Raw genomic sequence first — 22568 nt, 5'->3', positions numbered from 1 at the left:
TTGGCATAACTGACGAATTGACAATGACATGACACACAATGACATTTGATTGACATAAATTTGGTGCAAGTGTACAAAAAAGGCAAACTTTCATTTTTCAAAATTAATATTTATTTGAAGTGATAATTTATTTCTAAAATTAATAACAGTTGATTTCTAAGCGTGTTATCAATGTTGCATTAAAATACAGACATCAACAATGGAAGTGGCGGGTGGCGCAGAGGAAGGATTTGTTAGAGAGTGGACACCTTGTTCCCATATTTTGAATTTAATTCCGCCTCGCATACAGAATGGGTTATTTTCCAATGAATTATGTTTGACTTGCGTTGACGCTGTGAGTGAATATATTGCTCTCGGGACTAACGTGGGACTGGTATACTGGTACGATAGAAAGAAGGGCAACATCCAAAGGCTAAGATGCGAGGTAAGATTTATCTCTTAATTTGTAAGTAGGGTCCATTTGTGGTCAAGCAGCTGTTACTTTCGTTCACCTTGTAACACTTTCGCTCTCAGTTGTTTATAATGATGTAGTCCTTTACAATGTTGGAACACCATCTACCAAAGTAGCATATCTAATTTGATAAAAATTCTGTTTAAAAATTCTGATAAAAATGTTCTGTTAAAAATGTTTTTCCTAAGTAAACATCTTGAGTGCCACATAGCAATTTAGCAAATGTTTGTACCTACTTATTTAATTAGCTTCCATTATTCTAGTTGGAAATTAAAATCATAAATTTTACATAAAAATATTTATTAACGCCACCCTTATTATTCCTTGACCAGACCCTTTTTAATTAGAAAGTTTTAACTCAATAAAAACTAGATAACAACTCTCAATAATAAAGTTTTACTGCTAAAGCAATTAACTTCATTTCTACTATTATCTTTTTGAATAATGACTTGAAAGTACCATCCTTCACAAAGCATCAGGCATTTTAGATTTACTAGTTGTAATAAACACATTTTTATAGCCATATGTTTTCTCAGTTAGTGGAATAAGTGAGGTGTTACTTACTATCAAAAATCTATAAAATTCTGATTAATGATACAATTAAATAGTTATTGTGACAATACTTGGTATTAACCCAGTAAAAGATTTAAGTAGAATTAATAAATAATAATAATAAAAAAACCTTTATTACCAAAAATTACAAAATCTTACAGCTTAATAGTAGTCCCCAAACTAGGTAATCCTGTATCTTGGGGACTTGAAACTTGGAATTGAATTAGAGTTTTTTTCCTTTTTAATTGGTTTAATTTATCTGAGCTGTAGGATACTGTGTAATAGAAAGAATTTTGATTCAAGACGAAATAACATTCTGAATTGTTTAAAAGTATGTCATATTTTTCCTTCAGAATTCATTGCATAATAATTATTATATTCAATTTCCTCATACTATTTATAAACATACCATATTGTATCACATTACCACTTTACAGTTAATTGCTGAAAAAACAAAAAATGATTTTACTAATTAAATTATGTTTAAAATTAAAGATTTTAAAATTCAATTAATTACATTTAAAGACCTCAATTTAATCCAAAAAAGTGTTTGATGAAACATTTTCTATCAAGGCATGCAATAAACATATCTAATAACAATATAAATAAGGTTCTTTATTTGTTAACCAGGCTTCAACCAGTCCCATAACGTATGTGAAGATTGTGAGCACGGTGGACTACATGGTGGGAGCTGGAAATGCAGCCGGCCAAGTCACCGTGTTCCAGATCCCTAAGGAGCACCCTGAAAACATACCGGATAACTTCAAGCCCAAAGTTGAACCTAAAGTAGAGAGGTGAGTTTTACAGAAATACATAGATGACAAAAATATAAATCACCAATTTCATTTTATTTTTACTTGTCCATGTTTATATTAATTTCTTTTTTTATATCTTTTTTATTTTCGTTTTATAAGTTGCCTACATTTCTGCTTAATTTTTTTTAAATATTTATTTGTAAATGCAGTATCTTATCAAAATATGTAGGAAAATTCATAAGTATAGAGCCATTTATATCCGAACTTAAACATTACAAACAGCTTCCGCAAGTAGTTAAAAAAATATGCTGACTCACGAAAGTGCTCAAACAATATAATTTCAAAGACGCGAGCAAAAAATTCCCGCCAAAAACGTCGTTAGTTTCTAAAAGAGGTGGGTGACTAATGCGTAATTTATGAGTAGGAGCGTTGGGACATTCCCGCGATAACGTAAAGGTCGAGGCTCTGTGAATAGTCAGTCACATCAGTGCAGAGGGATCGGTCGACGAGCTACGATATTGGGAGCGATGACCTTCGCAAGGCGTATTTTATCTTTTTACCCGTAACTAACTAAGCTACTGCCAATTTTTTGATAAGATAGGTAATAAAAAACCCCATCGTACTACTGACTGAGGTAATCGGTAGGAAAGGGGAAGAAAGCGAAAATTTACTTATGAAAGAAAGAAAGAAAGAAAATACATTTATTTGGCACACTAGAACAACAAATTACAGAATATTAATACGATAAAAAAATTAATTTAAAAATTATGCCAAATAGGCTTCCACTCAGCATAATGCCGCAGTGCGTAGCACCACGACGCTGGTTTTCAGTGGTCGCCTGATTGTAGTGGTGGAGAGGCGCAGGTAAACATTAAAAAAACAATACGCAACTGAGCAACGGTGACACATACACATTTTGGCATAAGTTTAACCCTTAACACCACTCGTGGGGGACCTAGCTCCCCCACCGCCTACTTTTTTGCAAATAAAATAATTATTTAAAATGCGACGCGGTTGCGGTCCAGTGTATTCCCAGTGATGCCCGAGAGCTAGCAGGGGACGGACGTGTGCGCTGTTCACGTTTGTGGTTTGTGAGGTACATGCCTTTGCGGGACCTAAGTCCCCCACAAGTGTAGTTATGTAGGTATTTTTCCATATTAGATTTTTTATAAATTTGTATTTTTCATTGGTTTTGCTGCAATATGGCTAAAGATTTGAATCCCCAGCAGATGTGTTGACTTACCTGAAGATCTACCAACACAAGGACCTAGTCAAAATAAAAAAAAAGAAAGAAATCTAGGTGTCATGTGCCCACGAAGTAAAGATAGCAATACTCCCAGAGTTTGCTCCAAATGTATGAAAAATGTCTGTCATATTGATGTGAAAATATATACCAAATGTCAGCAATAAGTTTATTTTAGATTATAATCATAATGTTGAGACTAATTATTATTGAGACTGCTAAGACATTTTTAGAATAAGATAAAAAAATATGGGCCAACTATTCCTATTGTGATTTTTCAAGTTCTTAAACTTATTGAAAAGTTTATGTTTGTTTTTGTTCATAAGTATATTGGTTTATTAGAAAAAAGCTTTTTTTTGTTTTGATATTCTAATTTTCAATATTATTTGGGGTTGTGAAGAAAACACTATAAATGAAACTAGTTTTTTGGTAACTTTTTTGTTTGTAGCTAGAAATAATATTTTTTTATGTTTAAAATACGATTAAACCTGTTTTTTCACTAAAATATATGTTTCTTGTTTATTTTATGAAAAAATATCCTAAGATATTTCATACTAAATTACTTAAATATTGAATACAAATAGTGGGGACTTAGGTCCCCCACGAGTGTAGATGTGTAAGCTGAAAATACCAAGTGGTGTTAAGGGTTAAGTAAGGCAGAAACAATAAACATGACAATGATAATAAGAATAACAAGGCACAAGATCAGATACCAACAGTAGATACGTGCAAACAGTCCTCAAAATTGTTACGTGCAGAACTACATCAGTTTTTGACGCTCAATAAGATAAGCCTTGAATCTGGTTTTAAAAGCATATCCTGTCAAAGAGTTCCGGATTGGTGGGGGTATATTGTTCCAACATTTTGTAGCCACGTAACGAAAACTGCCGCGGAATGCAGCCGTAGTGTGCCTTGGGTAGGTAAGCTTATAAGCCATACGCACCGGTCTACAAGAAAACGCCAGCTTGTCGGAGAGGTAAAACGGGTTTCTATTTTTAATGATCCCGAAAAGAAGCCCGGCAAGGTGGAGTCTGTAACATGACTCCATATTCAGGAGTCCACCTTTATTAAGGAAAGGCGTAACATGAGCTCTGCGTGGGATGGAAAAGCAGAAGCGGGCGCAAGCGTTTTGCACACGTTGGATGATCCTTTTAGTGCGAGCCATAAGACAGCCTCCAATGACTGTGTCTGCATAGTTTAGTTTAGACAGTATCAATGACTCACAGAAGTATATGCGAAGCTCTACACTCAGGAACTGTCTTATCCTATAAAGAACCTTCAACCTATAGTAGCAGCTTCTTACGGTTTCTCGTATGTGATTTTCAAATTTCAGGCTAATTATTTATATTTTAAACCATTTACATACAAAAATAATTACATATTCCAAGAGATTAAATCAAACAAGAAAGATAATGGTATCATATTAACTGTTTTATCTGTTTGTATAACATCAAGTCCACTTATCTATGTTTGTTTCGTCACAGCACAATCACTTCTTGATTAAAAACATAATGGCGCAAGTATACTATGTGGTAAAATTGACCAAGACGAAGCGCTAGATCGCACATCGAAGTATGGGCGACGCACGTTGGGTGAAGGAGAAAGTAACCCAGATGGTGTTCACACTATACGTCTCGGCCAATTTCCAGCATAGTGTACTTGCGCCATCAAGCTAAATTGTTTCCTTAGGGGCGTAGCTCCCGACTACGGGCCCCTGTCCCCGTTTTTAGATGCCCTGTTTGCAATATTTTTTTAATGAAATGGCAACAAACGATGAAAAAAGATACAACTACGCCATTGTGTTTCGTAATGGAATCTAAGGCACTTAACAAACTTTGCACTAGCATTATAAGTTTTATGCAGCAATATCTTTTCTATCTTCATGCTCTGATTACCAGTACAATCACTGCTTACATAAATGTACAAGATAAACCTCTGCGTCTGTATTAAGGGCACTTACGTAAGACCACTTCGGAAACTTATATTTTATCTTATACTCCATATTCTAAACTCCGGGGGTCAATTAGTCTCTTACAGGATTTGAAATCGAGCATTTCTGTAGGTACTCTATACTCCATCACGTAAACTATTACGCCATTGATGTGGTATTCATGGGGTAGGCCACTAATTCTTTTTAAATTTATTCCATTATTTTACAGAAAAATATTTTGTTTCTAGGTATACAATAGGCGACCTCCATAAGAGTAAAATCACAGCCATAGAATGGTCCAAGAATGGCATGCGGCTGTTCTCCGGAGACAAGAATGGAGTCATCATCATGACGGAGATAGACTTTTATATGGTAAGTGTGTATGATATTTACGGGACTATTCCCACCTCTCGTTCCCAGACAGCCAATAAAAACCCAACCAGTGAAGGTCAAGTTTGTCCCGGGAGAAAGTCTGTCATTGAACCCGCAACAAAATTAATCAGAAGAACATAGGAGGAGTTCGAAGTTAAGGTTCGACTTCCTTGCAATGCAATGATTACTAAACATATAAATAGGTCTGGTTTGGACAGCGATAATCACGCGGTAGCTGGGCAGTTCTCATAAATTTGCATCAAACCGTAACAGCACGGTTACCGCCTCAGTGCCAATGAGAACCACCTAGACCGCGCGGTAATCGCTCGTCTGAACAAGGCCTTAGCCTATTTATTCTCTTGCGGTCGAGCACAGCGACCGTGAAGTGGTATATTACATACAAATTAATGCAGATATTATGTTTGTAGACTTACAATATTATACTGCACGTGTACACAAACTATTGATTCCCAGATAAAGCGTATGCTTTACCTGGCAACCAATAGGGACCAGCCTGTACCAATACCAGGGAACAACCTGGCGATAGTATGATAAAAACTTAGCACAAATATTTATTGGGGTGTGTCTCGGCCTATATCGGAGTTTTGTCCGTTAAGTATAAGCTTTTTTCCGTTACATATTGATAACGTTTTATTTATAAACGGAACTGATATGACTCATCATTGAAAATAATTAATAAATAGGTACTTTGTATTTTAGTAATTACGGCGATTTTCTGGTCGTAAACTAATCAAGAAGTAAGTTTTTGTAACATAGTATTCAGTGATCAGTATATTAAGGACTGGGACAAGAATTTATCTTTAGTCATCTCATCTTCGGGGCGCGGGAATTCTAATTCCATGTGTCTAAGAGCCGGGTACCTTGTTTATAGAAATCTGATTACTGACCTAGAACGCTCAAGTCGACCGATTTATCGACAAGGCCGATACACACATATCAGTGAAGTCACAGCACAGTACCGGCATAGTGCGAAATATTCTTTCATACAAGTTCTATGAACGCATCCCCACTTGTCAGTGTCAGTGACGACACAGTGTCAGTGCCGTGACCGGTGCCGGTTCATAGAAACTGTATGAAAGAATATTTCGCACTGTGCCGGTACTGTGTCTGAACTGTGACTTCACTGATATGTGTCAATCGGCCTTAATGGTGCGTCCACACTGGGCGAACGGGCTCGCGCGGCAAGCTCAACATCCTGCTCACTCAAAAGCAGGGTGAGCAGGATGACCAGCGTGCCGCGCGAGCCCGTTCGCCCAGTGTGGATGCACCATAACGAAAATGAGTCATTACTTTTAGACGTGACGTAATTGTTCCCTTGTGCAGCACCTGTGCAAGTCGCAAGAGATCGTGAACGAAGGCCACGAGATCGTCCAGATGAGCTACTGCCAGAGCGCGCTGCTCGTTTCCAGCGTGTACCGCAGCATCGTGTGCGCGCGCGCCGACGCTCGCTGGCGCGTCAGCCAGCTCGGCAAGAAGGAGCGCAAGAGGTCAGTGACGTCACACTCGTGCAGGGAGCTACTGCCGTGCCGACGCTCGCTGGCGCGTCAGCCAGCTCGGCAAGAAGGAGCGCAAGAGGTCAGTGACGTCACACTCGTGCAGGGAGCTACTGCCGTGCCGACGCTCGCTGGCGCGTCAGCCAGCTCGGCAAGAAGGAGCGCAGGAGGTCAGTGACGTCACACTCGTGCAGGCGAGCTACTGCCGTGCCGACGCTCGCTGGCGCGTCAGCCAGCTCGGCAAGAAGGAGCGCAGGAGGTCAGTGACGTCACACTCGTGCAGGCGAGCTACTGCCGTGCCGACGCTCGCTGGCGCGTCAGCCAGCTCGGCAAGAAGGAGCGCAGGAGGTCAGTGACGTCACACTCGTGCAGGCGAGCTACTGCCGTGCCGACGCTCGCTGGCGCGTCAGCCAGCTCGGCAAGAAGGAGCGCAGGAGGTCAGTGACGTCACACTCGTGCAGGCGAGCTACTGCCGTGCCGACGCTCGCTGGCGCGTCAGCCAGCTCGGCAAGAAGGAGCGCAAGAGGTCAGTGACGTCACACTCGTGCAGGCGAGCTACTGCCGTGCCGACGCTCGCTGGCGCGTCAGCCAGCTCGGCAAGAAGGAGCGCAAGAGGTCAGTGACGTCACACTCGTGCAGGCGAGCTACTGCCGTGCCGACGGTCGCTGGCGCGTCAGCCAGCTCGGCAAGAAGGAGCGCAAGAGGTCAGTGACGTCACACTCGTGCAGGCGAGCTACTGCCGTGCCGACGCTCGCTGGCGCGTCAGCCAGCTCGGCAAGAAGGAGCGCAGGAGGTCAGTGACGTCACACTCGTGCAGGCGAGCTACTGCCGTGCCGACGCTCGCTGGCGCGTCAGCCAGCTCGGCAAGAAGGAGCGCAAGAGGTCAGTGACGTCACACTCGTGCAGGCGAGCTACTGCCGTGCCGACGCTCGCTGGCGCGTCAGCCAGCTCGGCAAGAAGGAGCGCAAGAGGTCAGTGACGTCACACTCGTGCAGGCGAGCTACTGCCGTGCCGACGGTCGCTGGCGCGTCAGCCAGCTCGGCAAGAAGGAGCGCAGGAGGTCAGTGACGTCACACTCGTGCAGGCGAGCTACTGCCGTGCCGACGCTCGCTGGCGCGTCAGCCAGCTCGGCAAGAAGGAGCGCAAGAGGTCAGTGACGTCACACTCGTGCAGGCGAGCTACTGCCGTGCCGACGCTCGCTGGCGCGTCAGCCAGCTCGGCAAGAAGGAGCGCAAGAGGTCAGTGACGTCACACTCGTGCAGGGAGCTACTGCCGTGCCGACGCTCGCTGGCGCGTCAGCCAGCTCGGCAAGAAGGAGCGCAGGAGGTCAGTGACGTCACACTCGTGCAGGCGAGCTACTGCCGTGCCGACGCTCGCTGGCGCGTCAGCCAGCTCGGCAAGAAGGAGCGCAGGAGGTCAGTGACGTCACACTCGTGCAGGGAGCTACTGCCGTGCCGACGCTCGCTGGCGCGTCAGCCAGCTCGGCAAGAAGGAGCGCAGGAGGTCAGTGACGTCACACTCGTGCAGGCGAGCTACTGCCGTGCCGACGCTCGCTGGCGCGTCAGCCAGCTCGGCAAGAAGGAGCGCAGGAGGTCAGTGACGTCACACTCGTGCAGGCGAGCTACTGCCGTGCCGACGCTCGCTGGCGCGTCAGCCAGCTCGGCAAGAAGGAGCGCAGGAGGTCAGTGACGTCACACTCGTGCAGGCGAGCTACAGCTCGTGTCTGGCGTGTAATAGTATTGTTGTGTTCCGGTAGTTAGAGGTAATATAGTTCAGTTCTTCTGTGGTTGAGGATTCCGGGTGAAGTTCACTTCCACCTTCGGCTTTCCATTAGGTGAGATGTTAGCCAAGAGCTTCCTGTTTGTAATTTAAAATAAACTAGTATCCAGCGAATCCAATGGAGGAGTAAGGATGGAGTTGAAGTTGGGAGCAGAAATATTTTTACTTTAGATTACCTACCTTAGCAATTAATACTTTCTTCACTTCACGTTTTAAATTCACGTCGGCAAAATCGCGAACAAATCTGAATTATCATGAATCAGGACGTCCACTGCTGAATATAGGTCTCCCCCAATGCTGTCCATGTTGATCGATCGGTAGCGGCCTGCTTCCAGCGCTTCCCTGCTACTTTTATGATGTCGTCGGTCCACATTGTGGGTGGACGTCACACGCTGCGTTTTCCGGTACGCGGCCTCCACTCCAGAACCTTGCTGCCCCATCGGCCGTCAGTTCTGCGTACTATGTGCCCTGCCCATTGCCACTTCAGCTTGCTAATCCGTTGGGCTATGTCGGCGACTAGTTCGTTTACGGATCTCCTCATTTCTGATTCGTTCTCGTAAAGAAACACCGAGCTTAGCCCTCTCCATAGCACGTGCACTACCAGTTCACAATGAGGGCTATCGTTTTAGCGCTCACCAGTTTTTTTTTTTTTTTTTTTTTAATAAATCTTTGGACAATTTCACACAGCGCCAGCTAGCCCCAAAGTAAGCAACTTAATGCTTGTGTTATGGGTGCTAGCTTAACGGATATACTACTTATATACATTTTTTTTTTTTTTTTAAATACATAAATATTATACATAGTCACACCCAGACCCGTCACAGAAATTAAAATTCATCATTTCAATTTCTGCCCGGCCGGGAATCGAACCCGGGACCTCTCGGCATAGTAGTCCGTTCTGAACCACTACACCAAACGGCCGACAAGTTAGCGCCACTGTAGAGTAAGGTCCTGTCACTTGCTAGTAGCGAAGACAGTAGCACCAACTTGTGAGCGCTAAAGTGGTAGGAGGACTATCGCATTTGGTCTCATCAAGATGGCGCCACTGTAGAGTAAGGTCCTGTCAATCGCCAGGGGTGCCAACTGTAATGTGGGGACCAAGGAGATGAAATAAAAACTGCGAAACTGCGTCTTCTCCTTATCCATTGACACGCATGACACTCCCGGCGGGAACCACAATCGTCACGGCTCCAACAACACCCAGCGCCCAGCAACAAACATCATCGACATCGGACTCCTACCATCGCCCGGCACCCAGCATAACTCGCCATTATTCCATTAATTCAACTTCATTTTCAAAAACCTTGAGCACCATCATCGCCCGGCTGCCATAAAAATATCTCCTCCAACGCACTTGATTAACTTTATGGTAGTATTTAACGCAGCATTTCAATTAATTGTCCGACTTTAGTTATTTCATTTTTCACACGAAACTACACGAAATTCACATTATAATTTATTATGTGCACAGCACTGCCCTAAGGCAGCACTGGCAGGGTCGCCATGTAATGTGGGGACCAAGGAGATGAAATAAAAGATGTTAATTGGTCGACGATCGGTTTAATACTGCCTTAAAATGACTTACAGCTAACTTATAAGTATATGCCTTGCATTAGGTTGGTACTAAGGAGAGGTGTGTCATACACTACACAACTTTTAAGTATAAAAACGATAGCCCTCATTCGCTTCGTTATTGCAGCCTGTGCGCGCTGGGCGGCGTGTGGCAGCATTCATATGCCCGCGGGGGCGCGGCGGGCGCGGCGGCGGCGTTCTGCGCGCGCGCCGGGCTGCGCGTGTGGCGCGCCGACGCCGCCGGCACCGTGCACCAGACGCTGCTCTTCAAGGTACTGTTAGGCCTCAGCCTCGAGTTTAGCGGGCAGCGGGGCGGGAGCGGCGGCGGCGCGGGAGCGGCAGGATCTTATGCGTAAAATCAAATAGACCGGTTCTCGAAAACAGCGGCGCGGGAGCGGGCAACGAGCGGGCAGCGGCGCGGGAGCGGGCAACGAGCGAGCAGCGCACTCCTTCTTTTGCCCACAATAAATCGAGCGTTAGGAATTTTGAATCGAAATAAAATTGTCGCCGTTGTTCAGACATTTCGTTTGCGAATAAAAACAAATATCTCGACAACACAACCCCGAACACAACACTTCGCCGCTAAAGCGCCGCGCGAGCTGCCCGTTTGTTTCGAGAACGGGTCTGCGTTGCCCGCCCCGCTCCCGCGCCGCCGCCGCTCCCGCCCCGCTGCCCGCTAAACTCGAGGCTGAGGCCTTAGGCCCGGTTCATGGGCGTGGTGCCGACTATCGTCAACTGTGCAACTGAAGCCTGGTCCGTGATCACGTAGAATTTTGTCCAATGACCCCAAGCCACCCATCCTTATCGCTCGCGCGTAATTATATTGCTGTCGCGACTGTGCGACGGGCGCCCGCAGTGAGTGTGCGAGCACGACAACTACATAATGAGGGTTTTCGCAAATGAAAAATCCGCCAGATGGCAATACGTAGACGCTAGGTCCAAATGCTGCATGATTGGTTATTTTTGACATGACATTGACAGATATGTCAAAATCCACCAATCACGCAACAGTCAGACCCCACATCCACGTCCCGCCATCTAGCGGATCTTGCATTCGCGAAAACCCTCATTACGCGCGAGCAATAAGGATGGGTAGCTTGGGGTCATTGGACAAAATTCTACGTGGTCACGGACCAGGCTTTGCGAATACTGAAGTTCTTTGGTCACGTCTCTAGAAATGAGAACTCAATGGAGAGACTGGTAGTTCAGACTTCAGGGTCAGGTGGAAGGCAGGAGAGCACGCGGTCGATCGCCAACCCGCTGAATGGACGCCATCACGAAGGCCACTGAGTCCACCATGGTCCAGTGTACTCGCGACGCCTCTAACCGTCAGAAACGGAAGCAAATCGCCAGGAGAGCTACCCTCGGAGATGACACCATGTACCACCTGATCATGTACCTCGTCAGCGCAACCACGACCACTCTGACAAGAGTGTCCGACTGAGAAGAAGATAGGCGTACCTAGAAGGAGGCAAGTCATGCCCAGCTTCTGGCTTAGGGGGGCAAATCGGATTTTTTAGGCCAGATTGTTTAACTTAGCTCCTTCAAAGCGACTGTTTCCTGAATAACGAAATCTGATTGCATATTCAAAACACTTCTCCGCTCCGCCTTTTAGTGCAAACTGGGCCTTACTCATCATCATCGTCAGACCATTTAAAGGCCTATAGCTTAAGAGTCAGTGCCTGGGGTATGGTAGCGGCACGGAAGGTGTTTTTGTGATGGCCAAATATCAATAACGTAACAATTGTTCGCAACCACTAGAAAGTTCTATAAAATGGTGTGATTTTTGTTTTTGGAGGAAAGAGCCCTTGATCGTTAAATAGGTTAAAGATCAGCCCTGTAAGTGTGAACAGCACACTCCGAGCGAGAGCTCGCCAGTAGCTTGTCACAGCGACAAAAGCTTTAAAGCATATAGCACCAAGTAAATGATGAATAAAAGTAACCGTGATTTGTCAACTCAACTATCTTACATTCCAGGAGGCAATATCAAACCCGCTAACGGTAGCGGAGCTCCTCAACCCGGCCGCCCGAAAGCACTCGCATGCCGACCGCGAATACAACTTCGGGCCGCTCCACGTGTTCCGGGAACACTTCCTCGTGTCCCACAACGAACACATTCTGTATATTCTGGACCCGAGGTCACTGACCGCGGTCGCCGTGGTCGACGATCTCCGAAAGTAAGCGCTATAGCTGTAAGAATGCACCTTAGGGCCACACTACGTGTCCAGAGAACACTTCCTCGTGTCCCACAACGAACACATCCTGTATATTTTGGACCCGAGGTCGCTGACCGCTGTCACTGTGGTCGACGATCTCCGAAAGTAAGCATAGTTATAATCATTGTCATCATTTCAGCCATAGGACGTCCACTGCTGAACGTAGGCCTCCTCCAATGATTTCCACAATGGCCGGTTGGCGGCGACCTGCATCCAGCGCCTTCCTGCTTTATGAGGTCGTCGTCCACATTGTGGGTGGACGTCCTACGCTGCGCTTTCCGATACGTGGCCTCCTCTCCAAAACCTTGCTATAGCTGTAAAGCACTAAAGAATGCACCTTAGGGCCTCTCTACATGTCCAGATAACACTTCCTCGTGTCCCACAACGAACACATCCTGTACATACTGGATCCCAGGTCGCTGACCGCTGTCGCCGTGGTCGATGACTTAAGAAAAGTAAATTAAAGACCATACATACAATGAAATCAGGTACTGTGTGATGTCCCATGATATTAAACTTTTTGCTTTTTAGAAATCTGAATGGTGCTTTTATCAGGTCTTTCGTACTTTTATTATTTACAATTGAGAGAGGTCGATATCCTGTTTCCTTTTGACACATTGCGTTGGGAGCCAATGACCTTCCCTTCACTAGTTGGGTCTTTATTGGCAGTCAATCCTGACTACACGGAAGTTGCAATGCAACAGTTCCACACAGCGGCGCGTTTTTGAATACTGTCAGTTTAACAAGATAGGAACAGTTCCACACAGAAGCACGTTGTTGAATCCTGTCAGTTTAACAGATGAAGAAGAACAGAAGATGGGAACAGCTCCACACAGCAGCGCTTAGTTGAATCTATACTTATAAATGCGAAAGTAACTCTGTCTGTCTGTCTGTCTGCCTAAACCACTGAACCGATTTTGATGAAATTTGGCATAGAGATAGTTTGAGTCCCGGAAAAGGACATAGGATTTAGTTTTTATCCCGGTTTTTGAAACAGAGACGCGCGCGATAAAGTTTTTCTGTGACGGACAAAATTCCACGCGGGCGAAGCCGAAAGCTAGTCCTCATAGTCCTGTATATGTAACAGTTCCATCAGCAGTTCTTTTGTTGCAGAATCCTATCGGTGTCGGTGACGAAGGACGAGATCTTCGTGCTGGAGGGCCCGCGATCGCTCGTGCGGCTCGCGCACGCGCCCGAGCCCGCCGCGCTCCGCTCAGGTGCGAGGCCTCACAGGCCGCAGTCTTGACATGCATATATCCCGCTCCTACTTCTTGACATGCATACAGTCGTGGTCAACTAATTAGGGACAGATAGAATACTAAGCAATACTAAGTGTTCATATCCTATTATTGTGAGCTTCATTCAATATTACTGGCTGTTACTTTGTAAACATATTGACTATCAAGTACTCTATTTAACAGAATACAATAACAACAAAAAAACTTACTAACTTAATAAAAAATCTTAATCAAACCACATGAATCGGTAATTATGGTACGGACGGTCTGGCCACCTAATTAGGGACGGTTAAGTTTTCCTTCTAAATTAAAAAAATAAAAAGTAATAACTTTTATTCTGTTCATTTGTAATTTCGGCGTCAATTTGAAAAGCGATATTCTTATCCTGCGAGTTAAAAACTCATCAAATTATTAAAGGTAATGGGCTGAAAAAAAAGCAACAATGCGCTAAGTTATAATCAATCTTTATCAGTGTGGATGGCCATACCGGTAAATTGCAGATCATCTGAAATGTTCCAAAAACATGAATCTACGATGCAGTGGCTTATTTCAAAATCATGAAACCACAGAAAGTATGCCTAGAAGGAAGAGGCCAATAAAAACAACCCCACAAGATGGATCGCAGAATGGTCACTCTCGCAAAGAGAGACCCCTTTAAGGGTTTCGTTCTGATCAAGAGCGAGATTTTTGGACCAGAACCGACTGCTGGAGTATCTGCGAGGACCGTCGGAAGGCGACTGGTGGAGGCAAAGCTTGTAGGAAGAGTTCCTCGAAAAGTTCCACTACTGAAGATGGAACACAAAGAAGCAAGATTGGCGTTTGCAAGAAAGTATGGACATTAGGCTTTTGCTCAATGGATAAATGTGCTGTTTTCTGATGAAATCAAGATAAATCTTATTTCATCCGATGACAGACAATACGTGCGACGACCTGTAAAGTCCGAAATGATACCAAAGTAAACGAAGAAGCAGGTGAAACATACAGGCGGCAAAATAAAAATCTGGGACTGTCTTCTGGACATAGAGTGTAACCTATAAAAAGAACTGAAATTAAACTTGAGCAATTCCAATACAAATAAATATTGGAGAAAAGGATGCTATCGTATGCTGAAGAAGTCTTACCAGTCTCATGAACATTTCAACACGATAACGACCCAAAACATACCGCGTACTCTGTTTAATAATTCCTAGCGCAACAGTCAGTGACGGTACTAGATTGGCCCGAAAACAACTCAGACTTAAGCCCTATAGAGCTTATGGTATGAAACGAAGGAAAAAGTTGCAGCTCAACGTACTGGCACTAAAAATCAGCATTTCGTGGCATTTAATGGTATTTGGAATAATATTTCTTTAGAAACCTGTAATGATTTGATTGCATCCATGCCGCGCCGATGTCAAATGGTTATAACCAACAAAACCAACCATATTGGTTATAAAAATACGTTTGATGATTTTGTTTTGTATTCTAAATTAATAATGAAAACTTTTTATGTAATAAACACTTAAATAATTTCCAATTTATTTACATTTACAGTGAAAGTGTTACGTGTCCCTAATTAGTTGTCCATCCCTAGGTCAATAAATGTGTAGGTGGCAATGATTTATTTACTTTAAAAATATTGATCGCAACTAGCTAGTTTCTTTTCTGGCCTTTAAATATTTAGAATTCTAGCCAAATTACTTGTTATTAATAGGCACAAGCTACAAAGCCTCGTGAAGATTTTTTTTTGGGACTGGAGAGACGGTCTTGTGTTTTAGTCATATAACGTCCCTAATTAGTTGACCACGACTGTATATCCCACTCCTATTTTCACCCATATATCGCGCACGTACCCGAGCCCGCCCGTCTAGGTGCGAGGCCTCACAGGCCGCAGTCTTGACATGCATATATCCCGCTCCTACTTCTTGACATGCATATATCCCACTCCTATTTTCACCCATATATCGCGCACGTACCCGAGCCCGCCCGTCTAGGTGCGAGGCCTCACAGGCCGCAGTCTTGACATGCATATATCCCGCTCCTACTTTCACCCGTATATCGCGCACGTACCCGAGCCCGCCCGTCTAGGTCCGTGGCCTCACAGGCCGCAGTCTTGACATGCATATATCCCGCTCCTACTTCACCCATATATTACGCGTGCACCTAATCCCGCCACACATTTACAATGTGCGAGGCACCATTATTCCGTTGCCTTGACACGCATCACACTACCCACTCCCCATTCTTCCTTAGACATATTATGCCAGGTGCAAGGCCTCACAGACCGCAATCGTAACATGCATTACACTACCCATTCCTCAAATTCTTACATTTATCGCGCACGCGCCCGAGTGAAGCCTCACAGGCCGCTCTCCTCACCCCATGGTGGCCCTAGAATAGGGAAAAATTGCATGAATCGTACTATAAAACATTCCCAGAAAACCTATATTTCCATTTACATTTTCCTCTTCTATATTTCAATAATTGAATGCATGTTGCACATAATACAATATTAGAACGAATAAGATTCCGATAACATTTTACATACTTACCCAGTATTTTAACTTGCAGTATTCCAAAATAAGTATTGCATGTGATTTAAAATTAATATACTATAGCAAAATAAATTTCTATTTACACGGTAGATTTATGTCTAGCTAAAACGATATCACGCTACCAGTAATTTTGTTCTTGTGTAAAATCTCCAGTGTCTAAAACAAAAACATTTTGCGCTAATTCAAGCATTTCAGTATGTAGTGTAAAGATATAAACGACTAAAACATGGTAGAAATATAGCGAAATATCGGCCCTATAAAACATCGGATTTGCCAATTATCATGCGAAGTGTTTTTCAACTATGCAAACGAAATAGCACAAATCGTATATGAATTTACGTGAATACTGCTTTATTTCTGTATTATTTTTACTGCCTAGTTTTAGAGGTCCGATATTTTGTAGATATGATATGTATTTGTTGTGATTTTTATGTTGTGTTTAGCGATTAGTCCGTCCTATGAATTAGTGACGTCTCTCAAAAGACAATAAAATTCCTGTGACGCCATTCTAACTCAGTTATAAGTCGTCAAATATTCTTGCTTACTTACACATATTAATTTTAATTGTGTCATGATTTTGTCGTATTTAAGTTTTATTATATGGACCAATTTATACTTGAAAAAAAAAATCCTCTCGAGAGACAAATTCCAGTTCCATAGATTGGAATATTTTTGCTTACTTTATTATATGTTATTTATTTATGATTTTTAAATGTTGTCTCGTGCCATTTTGATCTTTGATCGGTCACCATCGATCGTATGTCGTTTAGAAACGGCGATAATTGCACTGACTCACCTTTATCAATGAAATTATCAAACAAGCGATTATTTTGTGCTTATAAGATTATGTTTTTGTTATGATTTAGTTCACGTGATATGTGTTGTGTGTATGAGGTGTAAAATGAAACTTAACGAAAACCATTATTACTTTTTTATTTTAGTGTCGAAACATCAATTTGCAAAATAGCACTTATAACAGCGATATAAGATGCCATATTAAAGCTTGAATACTATCCGTTCGCTTTAAGTTTGCCGCTGGCGATATGACGTCACTCGAAGGGAAGCGTCTATAACTGTAACAAACTATAACTATTTAAAATAATGTTTATTTATTATTATTGATAAAAAATGTGTATTTGCGTAAAATAAGACACATAATTGCGTTTAATCGCGGTTGGGAGAGGGGACGCGCATTCCACGGACCGGCAAACTTAGCGCGAACGAGTAGTAATTACTTGTAATTTACCGACATTTTTTCAACTGAATTTCAACTTAATATCCATAATGAATATGATTTTGGTTTCGTTAAGGGTTTTTTTACACCCTGTACTTTTGTAGAAGTCTAAAAGTGCCTTACCCTATACCAAATGAGGACCAATGTGTGTAGAGCTTAAACGCTATTATTTTGCTTGTTAAATTTTATATTCGCTTATTTTATAATGTACAGAGTAGCGAGTAAAGGTTACACTTTTGACAGGTAATAAAATAATGTGTACCTGTTATGGCTCCAGCTCTTAACTCAGTCAATGCCTGAGGAATAGGAGGGGTGACATTGACATGATATAACGTGACACATATAAAGCCTTGATCACACGTACCGAGTAAACGGGCGAGACAGTGCTCTCGGCCGAGTACTCGGTGTGTATGAATATTACGCCGAGTGCTCGGCCGAGCAAAACGACGAGACAGTAGCAGTAGACAGTCTGAGTGTCCATCCTCCCGCTTCCCCTTTTTGTCTCGCTCGCTCGCTCGGCAGGTCTGAACGCGCACTGTCTCGCTGAGTGGCGAGTGGCGACTCACCCAAATGATTGACGTCACGTCCACAGATTAGAGAAAAATAAAAGTTTCAATAGAACTGAACTGACTGTGCTAATTTCAAACCACGTGAACAGAAAAGCCTTGATCACACGTACCGAGTAAACGGGCGAGACAGTAAAATGTTTACTCGGTCGAGACAGTTGGGTGAGCGAGTCACATACTCGAGCGCTCGGCCGAGCACTCGGCACAATGTTCATACACACCGAGTACTCGGCCGAGAGCACTGTCTCGCCCGTTTGCTCGGTACGTGTGATCAAGGCTTTAAATCTGAAGAAGATGTGAAGTTTCGCTGACGTTTGACGTTACAAAAACACCTTCCCGTGCCGCTGCCATATCTCAGGCACTGAGTACTGACTAAGTTAAGTACTAGATTATAGCATAGCAGAGAATGAAAAGATGCCGACTGTCAAAAGTTAAACCTTGCTTACATTGTTTGCTATTTTTAGTTGTAGGATTTATTGTTATATATTTTTAAGACTCAATATTCCCTGTATTTTGACTATTAATTTTAATTACGTTTTTCAATTTGGTAACAAATTAGTCAAAAACATTCCTCTTGAAAAGATGCGAAACGAAGTACTTATAAGATAACGGAAAAGAGATTAGTATTAATTTTTAGATGTAGGTCTAACAAGGTATTGTAGTTTATGTGATTATACTGTAGCACAATAAATTTAGTTAAAAGCTTAATAAGCAATACATAATGTTGTGAGTACTTACATATTTTTGATACTTCAATTTTAGATGGGAATTAGATTAATCTTTGACTAGGCCAAAGGCTAGCGTTGCTGCGTAAAATTTTAATGGACTTGTATATTTAAAATTGTGTTTTTAAAGTTGAATATTCAAATATCTTTCTAGTAACTAACTACATAGACAATAATAGACACTGTCTTCATATACATATGCATCACACTAATAGTTTTTAGCCTCTGATCTATAACACAAAACAGAAATTCAGACAATTTCATATTTCGTTAGTAAGTCTAGTCAACAACAACTTACAACGACCGCCAATTTAGCTACATATAATTTTAAATAAATACTAAATTCTTACGGTTGTAATATTGTAGGTTTTATCACGATGACGAATTCACAGATATTTTAGTTTCATTTTAGAGTTTTAAGTTGTCACGATTTTATTTTAATAACTCTGTATGTGACGCATAGAGCTTAAGATTTAGGTGCTAAAAGTTATTTTCCTATAAAATTTGTTGATACACAAAGAATGATCGTTCATAGAATGATGCATGATATCAATCAATGTATTTTCACTGTGGTATGCTTTCGTCTTCTTTAGTTATTTTTATTTTATTCTTAAGCCAGAATCTGCTTATTAGTACCATGCTTTATTCCCGTCTCCTCACATTTGCGAAAATATAACGAAAAATGCAAAATTATTCGTAAGATCTAATGAGTTATTACCAAAACTAAAGCCCGGTTTGTAAGCACGTAGAATTTTGTCCAATGACCCCAAGCTACCCATCCTTATCGCTCGCGCGTAATTATGTTGCTGTCGCGCTCGCACACTCACTGCTGTCATTCGACAAAATTCTACGTGCTCACAGACCAGACTATACCGCTTTAGCAACACTATTGCTACATCTGTCTCGCTTACTCGTGTCGATATGTCTGCATGAGCAAAAAGGACAAATAGAGTGAAAACCAGAAATGATTGTGGTGCGGAGTAAGTTGTATTTGCACACGTGAGGAATCGGTTGTGACCGAAGAGGTTTTAACAATTCGTATTGAATACCAATTAATGTTGGTGCTGTGCTTAATCTACTTAGGTTGAATTTTTTAAGTAAATGAATATTTTGGACCTATTTTATGGCGTATTCGTGTTAATACATGCGCGGAGAGACAGTAATGTGAACATATCTTTATATTACTGTGTTATACTGGACAACCTACATAATGTCTGACGTTTGTGTCTGAAACGTAGTCAATTTTGCACAATTTTTTTCCGAAATGTTAAGATCTCTTCAGATTTTTAGTTACCCTTTGTAGTGAGATCCCAATTTTATTTGATTGTATGACTATGTCGTCAGCATGGCCATTGTACTTATATATAAATATACTTTTTAGAACACATCGCATTTTTATTTCCGACCACTTCAGTTCCTTTGCTTCACTGTGCTTAGTATATTTATGTATACGAGCAATGGCTCTCGCTTGCTTGTAGTTAAATAGCGTTCGATGTAAACATTATTGCACGATAAGTTAAGCCTAAGGCCCAGAACAGACGGTGAAACGCAACTGCAACGAAACTGCAACTGCTAGTTACTTTTGAGTTGCATCTAAGTTTCTGCCATAGCGTCCGTTGAGAGACAACACATGACGCGACCAGTTTGAAGCTTTCAGTTTCAGTTTCATTCATCAGAATCATCAGAAAGTTGCAGTTGCGTTTAACCGTCTGTTCTGGGCCTTAGTGTTTTTTAAGGTTCAGCCAAACCAACACGTGTAGCCCGCGTGCGCGATGGCGATGGCGATCAATAGAAATCGGATCGCCATCGCCATCGTGCACGCGGGTTGCACGCGTTGGTTTGGTCGAATCTTTACAAATCGAAATTGCCAGAAGTGTCATGCCACATAAAACATGGTGTCTTGTCGAGGATATTGCACGCTTAAATGTCTGCTACTGTCACTTAAAGGACTTGAATTTTGAATCGTGCTACAGTTAAAAACTTCTCGTATTTCTTATTTTCTTCTATTATTTGTGACGTGTCCCAAAACGATTTGGACTACCCAACCTTCACTGTTTGGGTTTTATTGTGAGTCTGGCAGAGAGACCGTAACTTGGAATCTCCTTTGCAATAATATCAAGGAGTATCTATAATAATGTAGGAATGGAAAGGATTAAGGCTGAGTTCACCACCTAACTGAGCGAAACTATAACCGGTGTTTTTTGTATGTAGTTTGACAGGCGTTTGACGTTAAAGTTAAAGTAAGATGGTGCAACCCAGCCTAAGATTTATGAGCGAAGTGTCGCTAGGTATACCCAGGTAACACCTGTGGGCTTAGTGTGATTTTAGTTCTTGAAAGTGTCCGCTACGGACGCTGTACAATCTGTCATAATGTCATGTCATTTAATGTCATTTTTTTACGCACTCACTGCAAACACGTTTGATATAAAACTCACACTAAGCCCCCTGACAGCTAAAGTGGAGCTGAGTGTGATACAGCAAGAAAGCAGAAACAGAATCGACCCCGGAGAAGTTGGAAGCCTACTAGTCATTCCTTACTATTTAGTATTTTTATTTAGAAATAAATACAAGATTTATAATTTATACAGTACTGACATTAAAATATGGCAAGTGATCCTTGAGTAAACTTGTATAAATTATCCCTTTTACGGGATTTTGCAACAAAAACAATTTTATAAAGGTAAACAGATATTTACCCTCCCGACGTTTCCATTCTTAACTGTTAGTGTAGTTTGTCTGATCATCTGGTCTGATTGACTCTACCACTGACGAAAATATTGTGCAAATGCGGGTGGGTGAAGAAAATTCATCGCGCCGGAGCAGACGACGCCGCATCTCTTCAGTCTGCCCGCGACCATGATTCGTGCAACCGAGTTAAAACGTCGGGAGAGTAAATATCTATTTACCTTTATGAAAGTGTTTTTTTTTTCGTTGCAAAATCTCGTAACAGTGATAATTTATAGTAAAAATTCAACAATAGTTTAAACTGGTGCTTATCTAATCATTAGTTTCGTTGAATTACGTCTAAAAAGACTCCTTGTCCAGCAGAGGAGCCGATCAACCTGATGACGAAATCGCTGACGTCATCGATCCAGCTGGCAGTGAGCACGGTGCGCGAGCTGACGGCGCTCGACGTGCCTCTCATCGCTGGAGTGTTGGAGCCATTCGCGCGCGACAACGAAACAGCTGTTGCGAGTGCTGAAGAGTGCTTCGAGCTGCCGCCCATCAAGCATTTACCTGGGGATATATCGGAGAATGTGCTGGAGTCTATCATCAATGAGTTCAAGGTATAATGGCAAAGCCATATAGACTGTGTCATAGGGCAATGAAGCTGTAGAATGCTGGTTGCTATGCTCTTGACGGCGCTCGACGTGCCGGTCATCGCTGGAGTGTTGGAGCCATTCGCGCGCGACAACGAAACGGCAGTTGCGAGTGCTGAAGAGTGCTTCGAGCTGCCGCCCATCAAGCATTTACCTGGGGATATATCGGAGAATGTGCTGGAGTCTATCATCAATGAGTTCAAGGTATAATGGCAAAGCCATACAAACTGTTTCATAGGGCAACGAAGCTGTAGAATGCTGGTTGCTATGCTCTTGACGGCGCTCGACGTGCCGGTCATCGCTGGAGTGTTGGAGCCATTCGCGCGCGACAACGAAACGGCAGTTGCGAGTGCTGAAGAGTGCTTCGAGCTGCCGCCCATCAAGCATTTACCTGGGGATATATCGGAGAATGTGCTGGAGTCTATCATCAATGAGTTCAAGGTATAATGGCAAAGCCATACAAACTGTTTCATAGGGCAACGAAGCTGTAGAATGCTGGTTGCTATGCTCTGGACGGCGCTCGACGTGTCTGTCATCGCTGGAGTGTTGGAGCCATTCGCGCGCGAC

The 22568-nt window shown here is 42.8% G+C and overlaps 1 protein-coding gene across 1 annotated transcript; it reads left to right on the top strand.

Moving 5' to 3' along the window:
- The first annotated feature begins 64 nt into the window (after positions 1 to 64).
- Positions 65 to 21974, top strand: LOC135080281 (WD repeat-containing protein CG11141). Its single transcript, XM_063974967.1, has 8 exons — positions 65 to 424; positions 1634 to 1797; positions 5180 to 5303; positions 6648 to 6811; positions 10296 to 10440; positions 12146 to 12345; positions 13498 to 13601; positions 21730 to 21974. Exons 1-8 carry the CDS (start codon positions 200 to 202, stop codon positions 21972 to 21974), a joined length of 1371 nt encoding a protein of 456 aa, XP_063831037.1. The 5' UTR covers positions 65 to 199.
- The last annotated feature ends 594 nt before the right edge of the window (positions 21975 to 22568 follow it).

This window comes from Ostrinia nubilalis, chromosome 17 (genome assembly GCF_963855985.1).
Source record: "Ostrinia nubilalis chromosome 17, ilOstNubi1.1, whole genome shotgun sequence".
NCBI classification, from domain to species: Eukaryota; Metazoa; Arthropoda; class Insecta; order Lepidoptera; family Crambidae; genus Ostrinia; species Ostrinia nubilalis.
Note: the sequence above shows the minus strand (reverse complement) of the source record. Positions and strands in the feature narration are given on the sequence as shown.

What these genes read in the sequence shown, in the direction of transcription:
- LOC135080281 (XM_063974967.1), top strand. Translation starts at nt 200, where the DNA reads ATGGAAGTGGCGGGTGGCGCAGAGGAAGGATTTGTTAGAGAGTGGACA. An exon ending in ACCAGACGCTGCTCTTCAAG is followed by an intron (nt 10,441 to 12,145) that starts GTACTGTTAGGC and finishes CTTACATTCCAG; the next exon opens with GAGGCAATATCAAACCCGCT. An exon ending in GTGGTCGACGATCTCCGAAA is followed by an intron (nt 12,346 to 13,497) that starts GTAAGCGCTATA and finishes CTTTTGTTGCAG; the next exon opens with AATCCTATCGGTGTCGGTGA.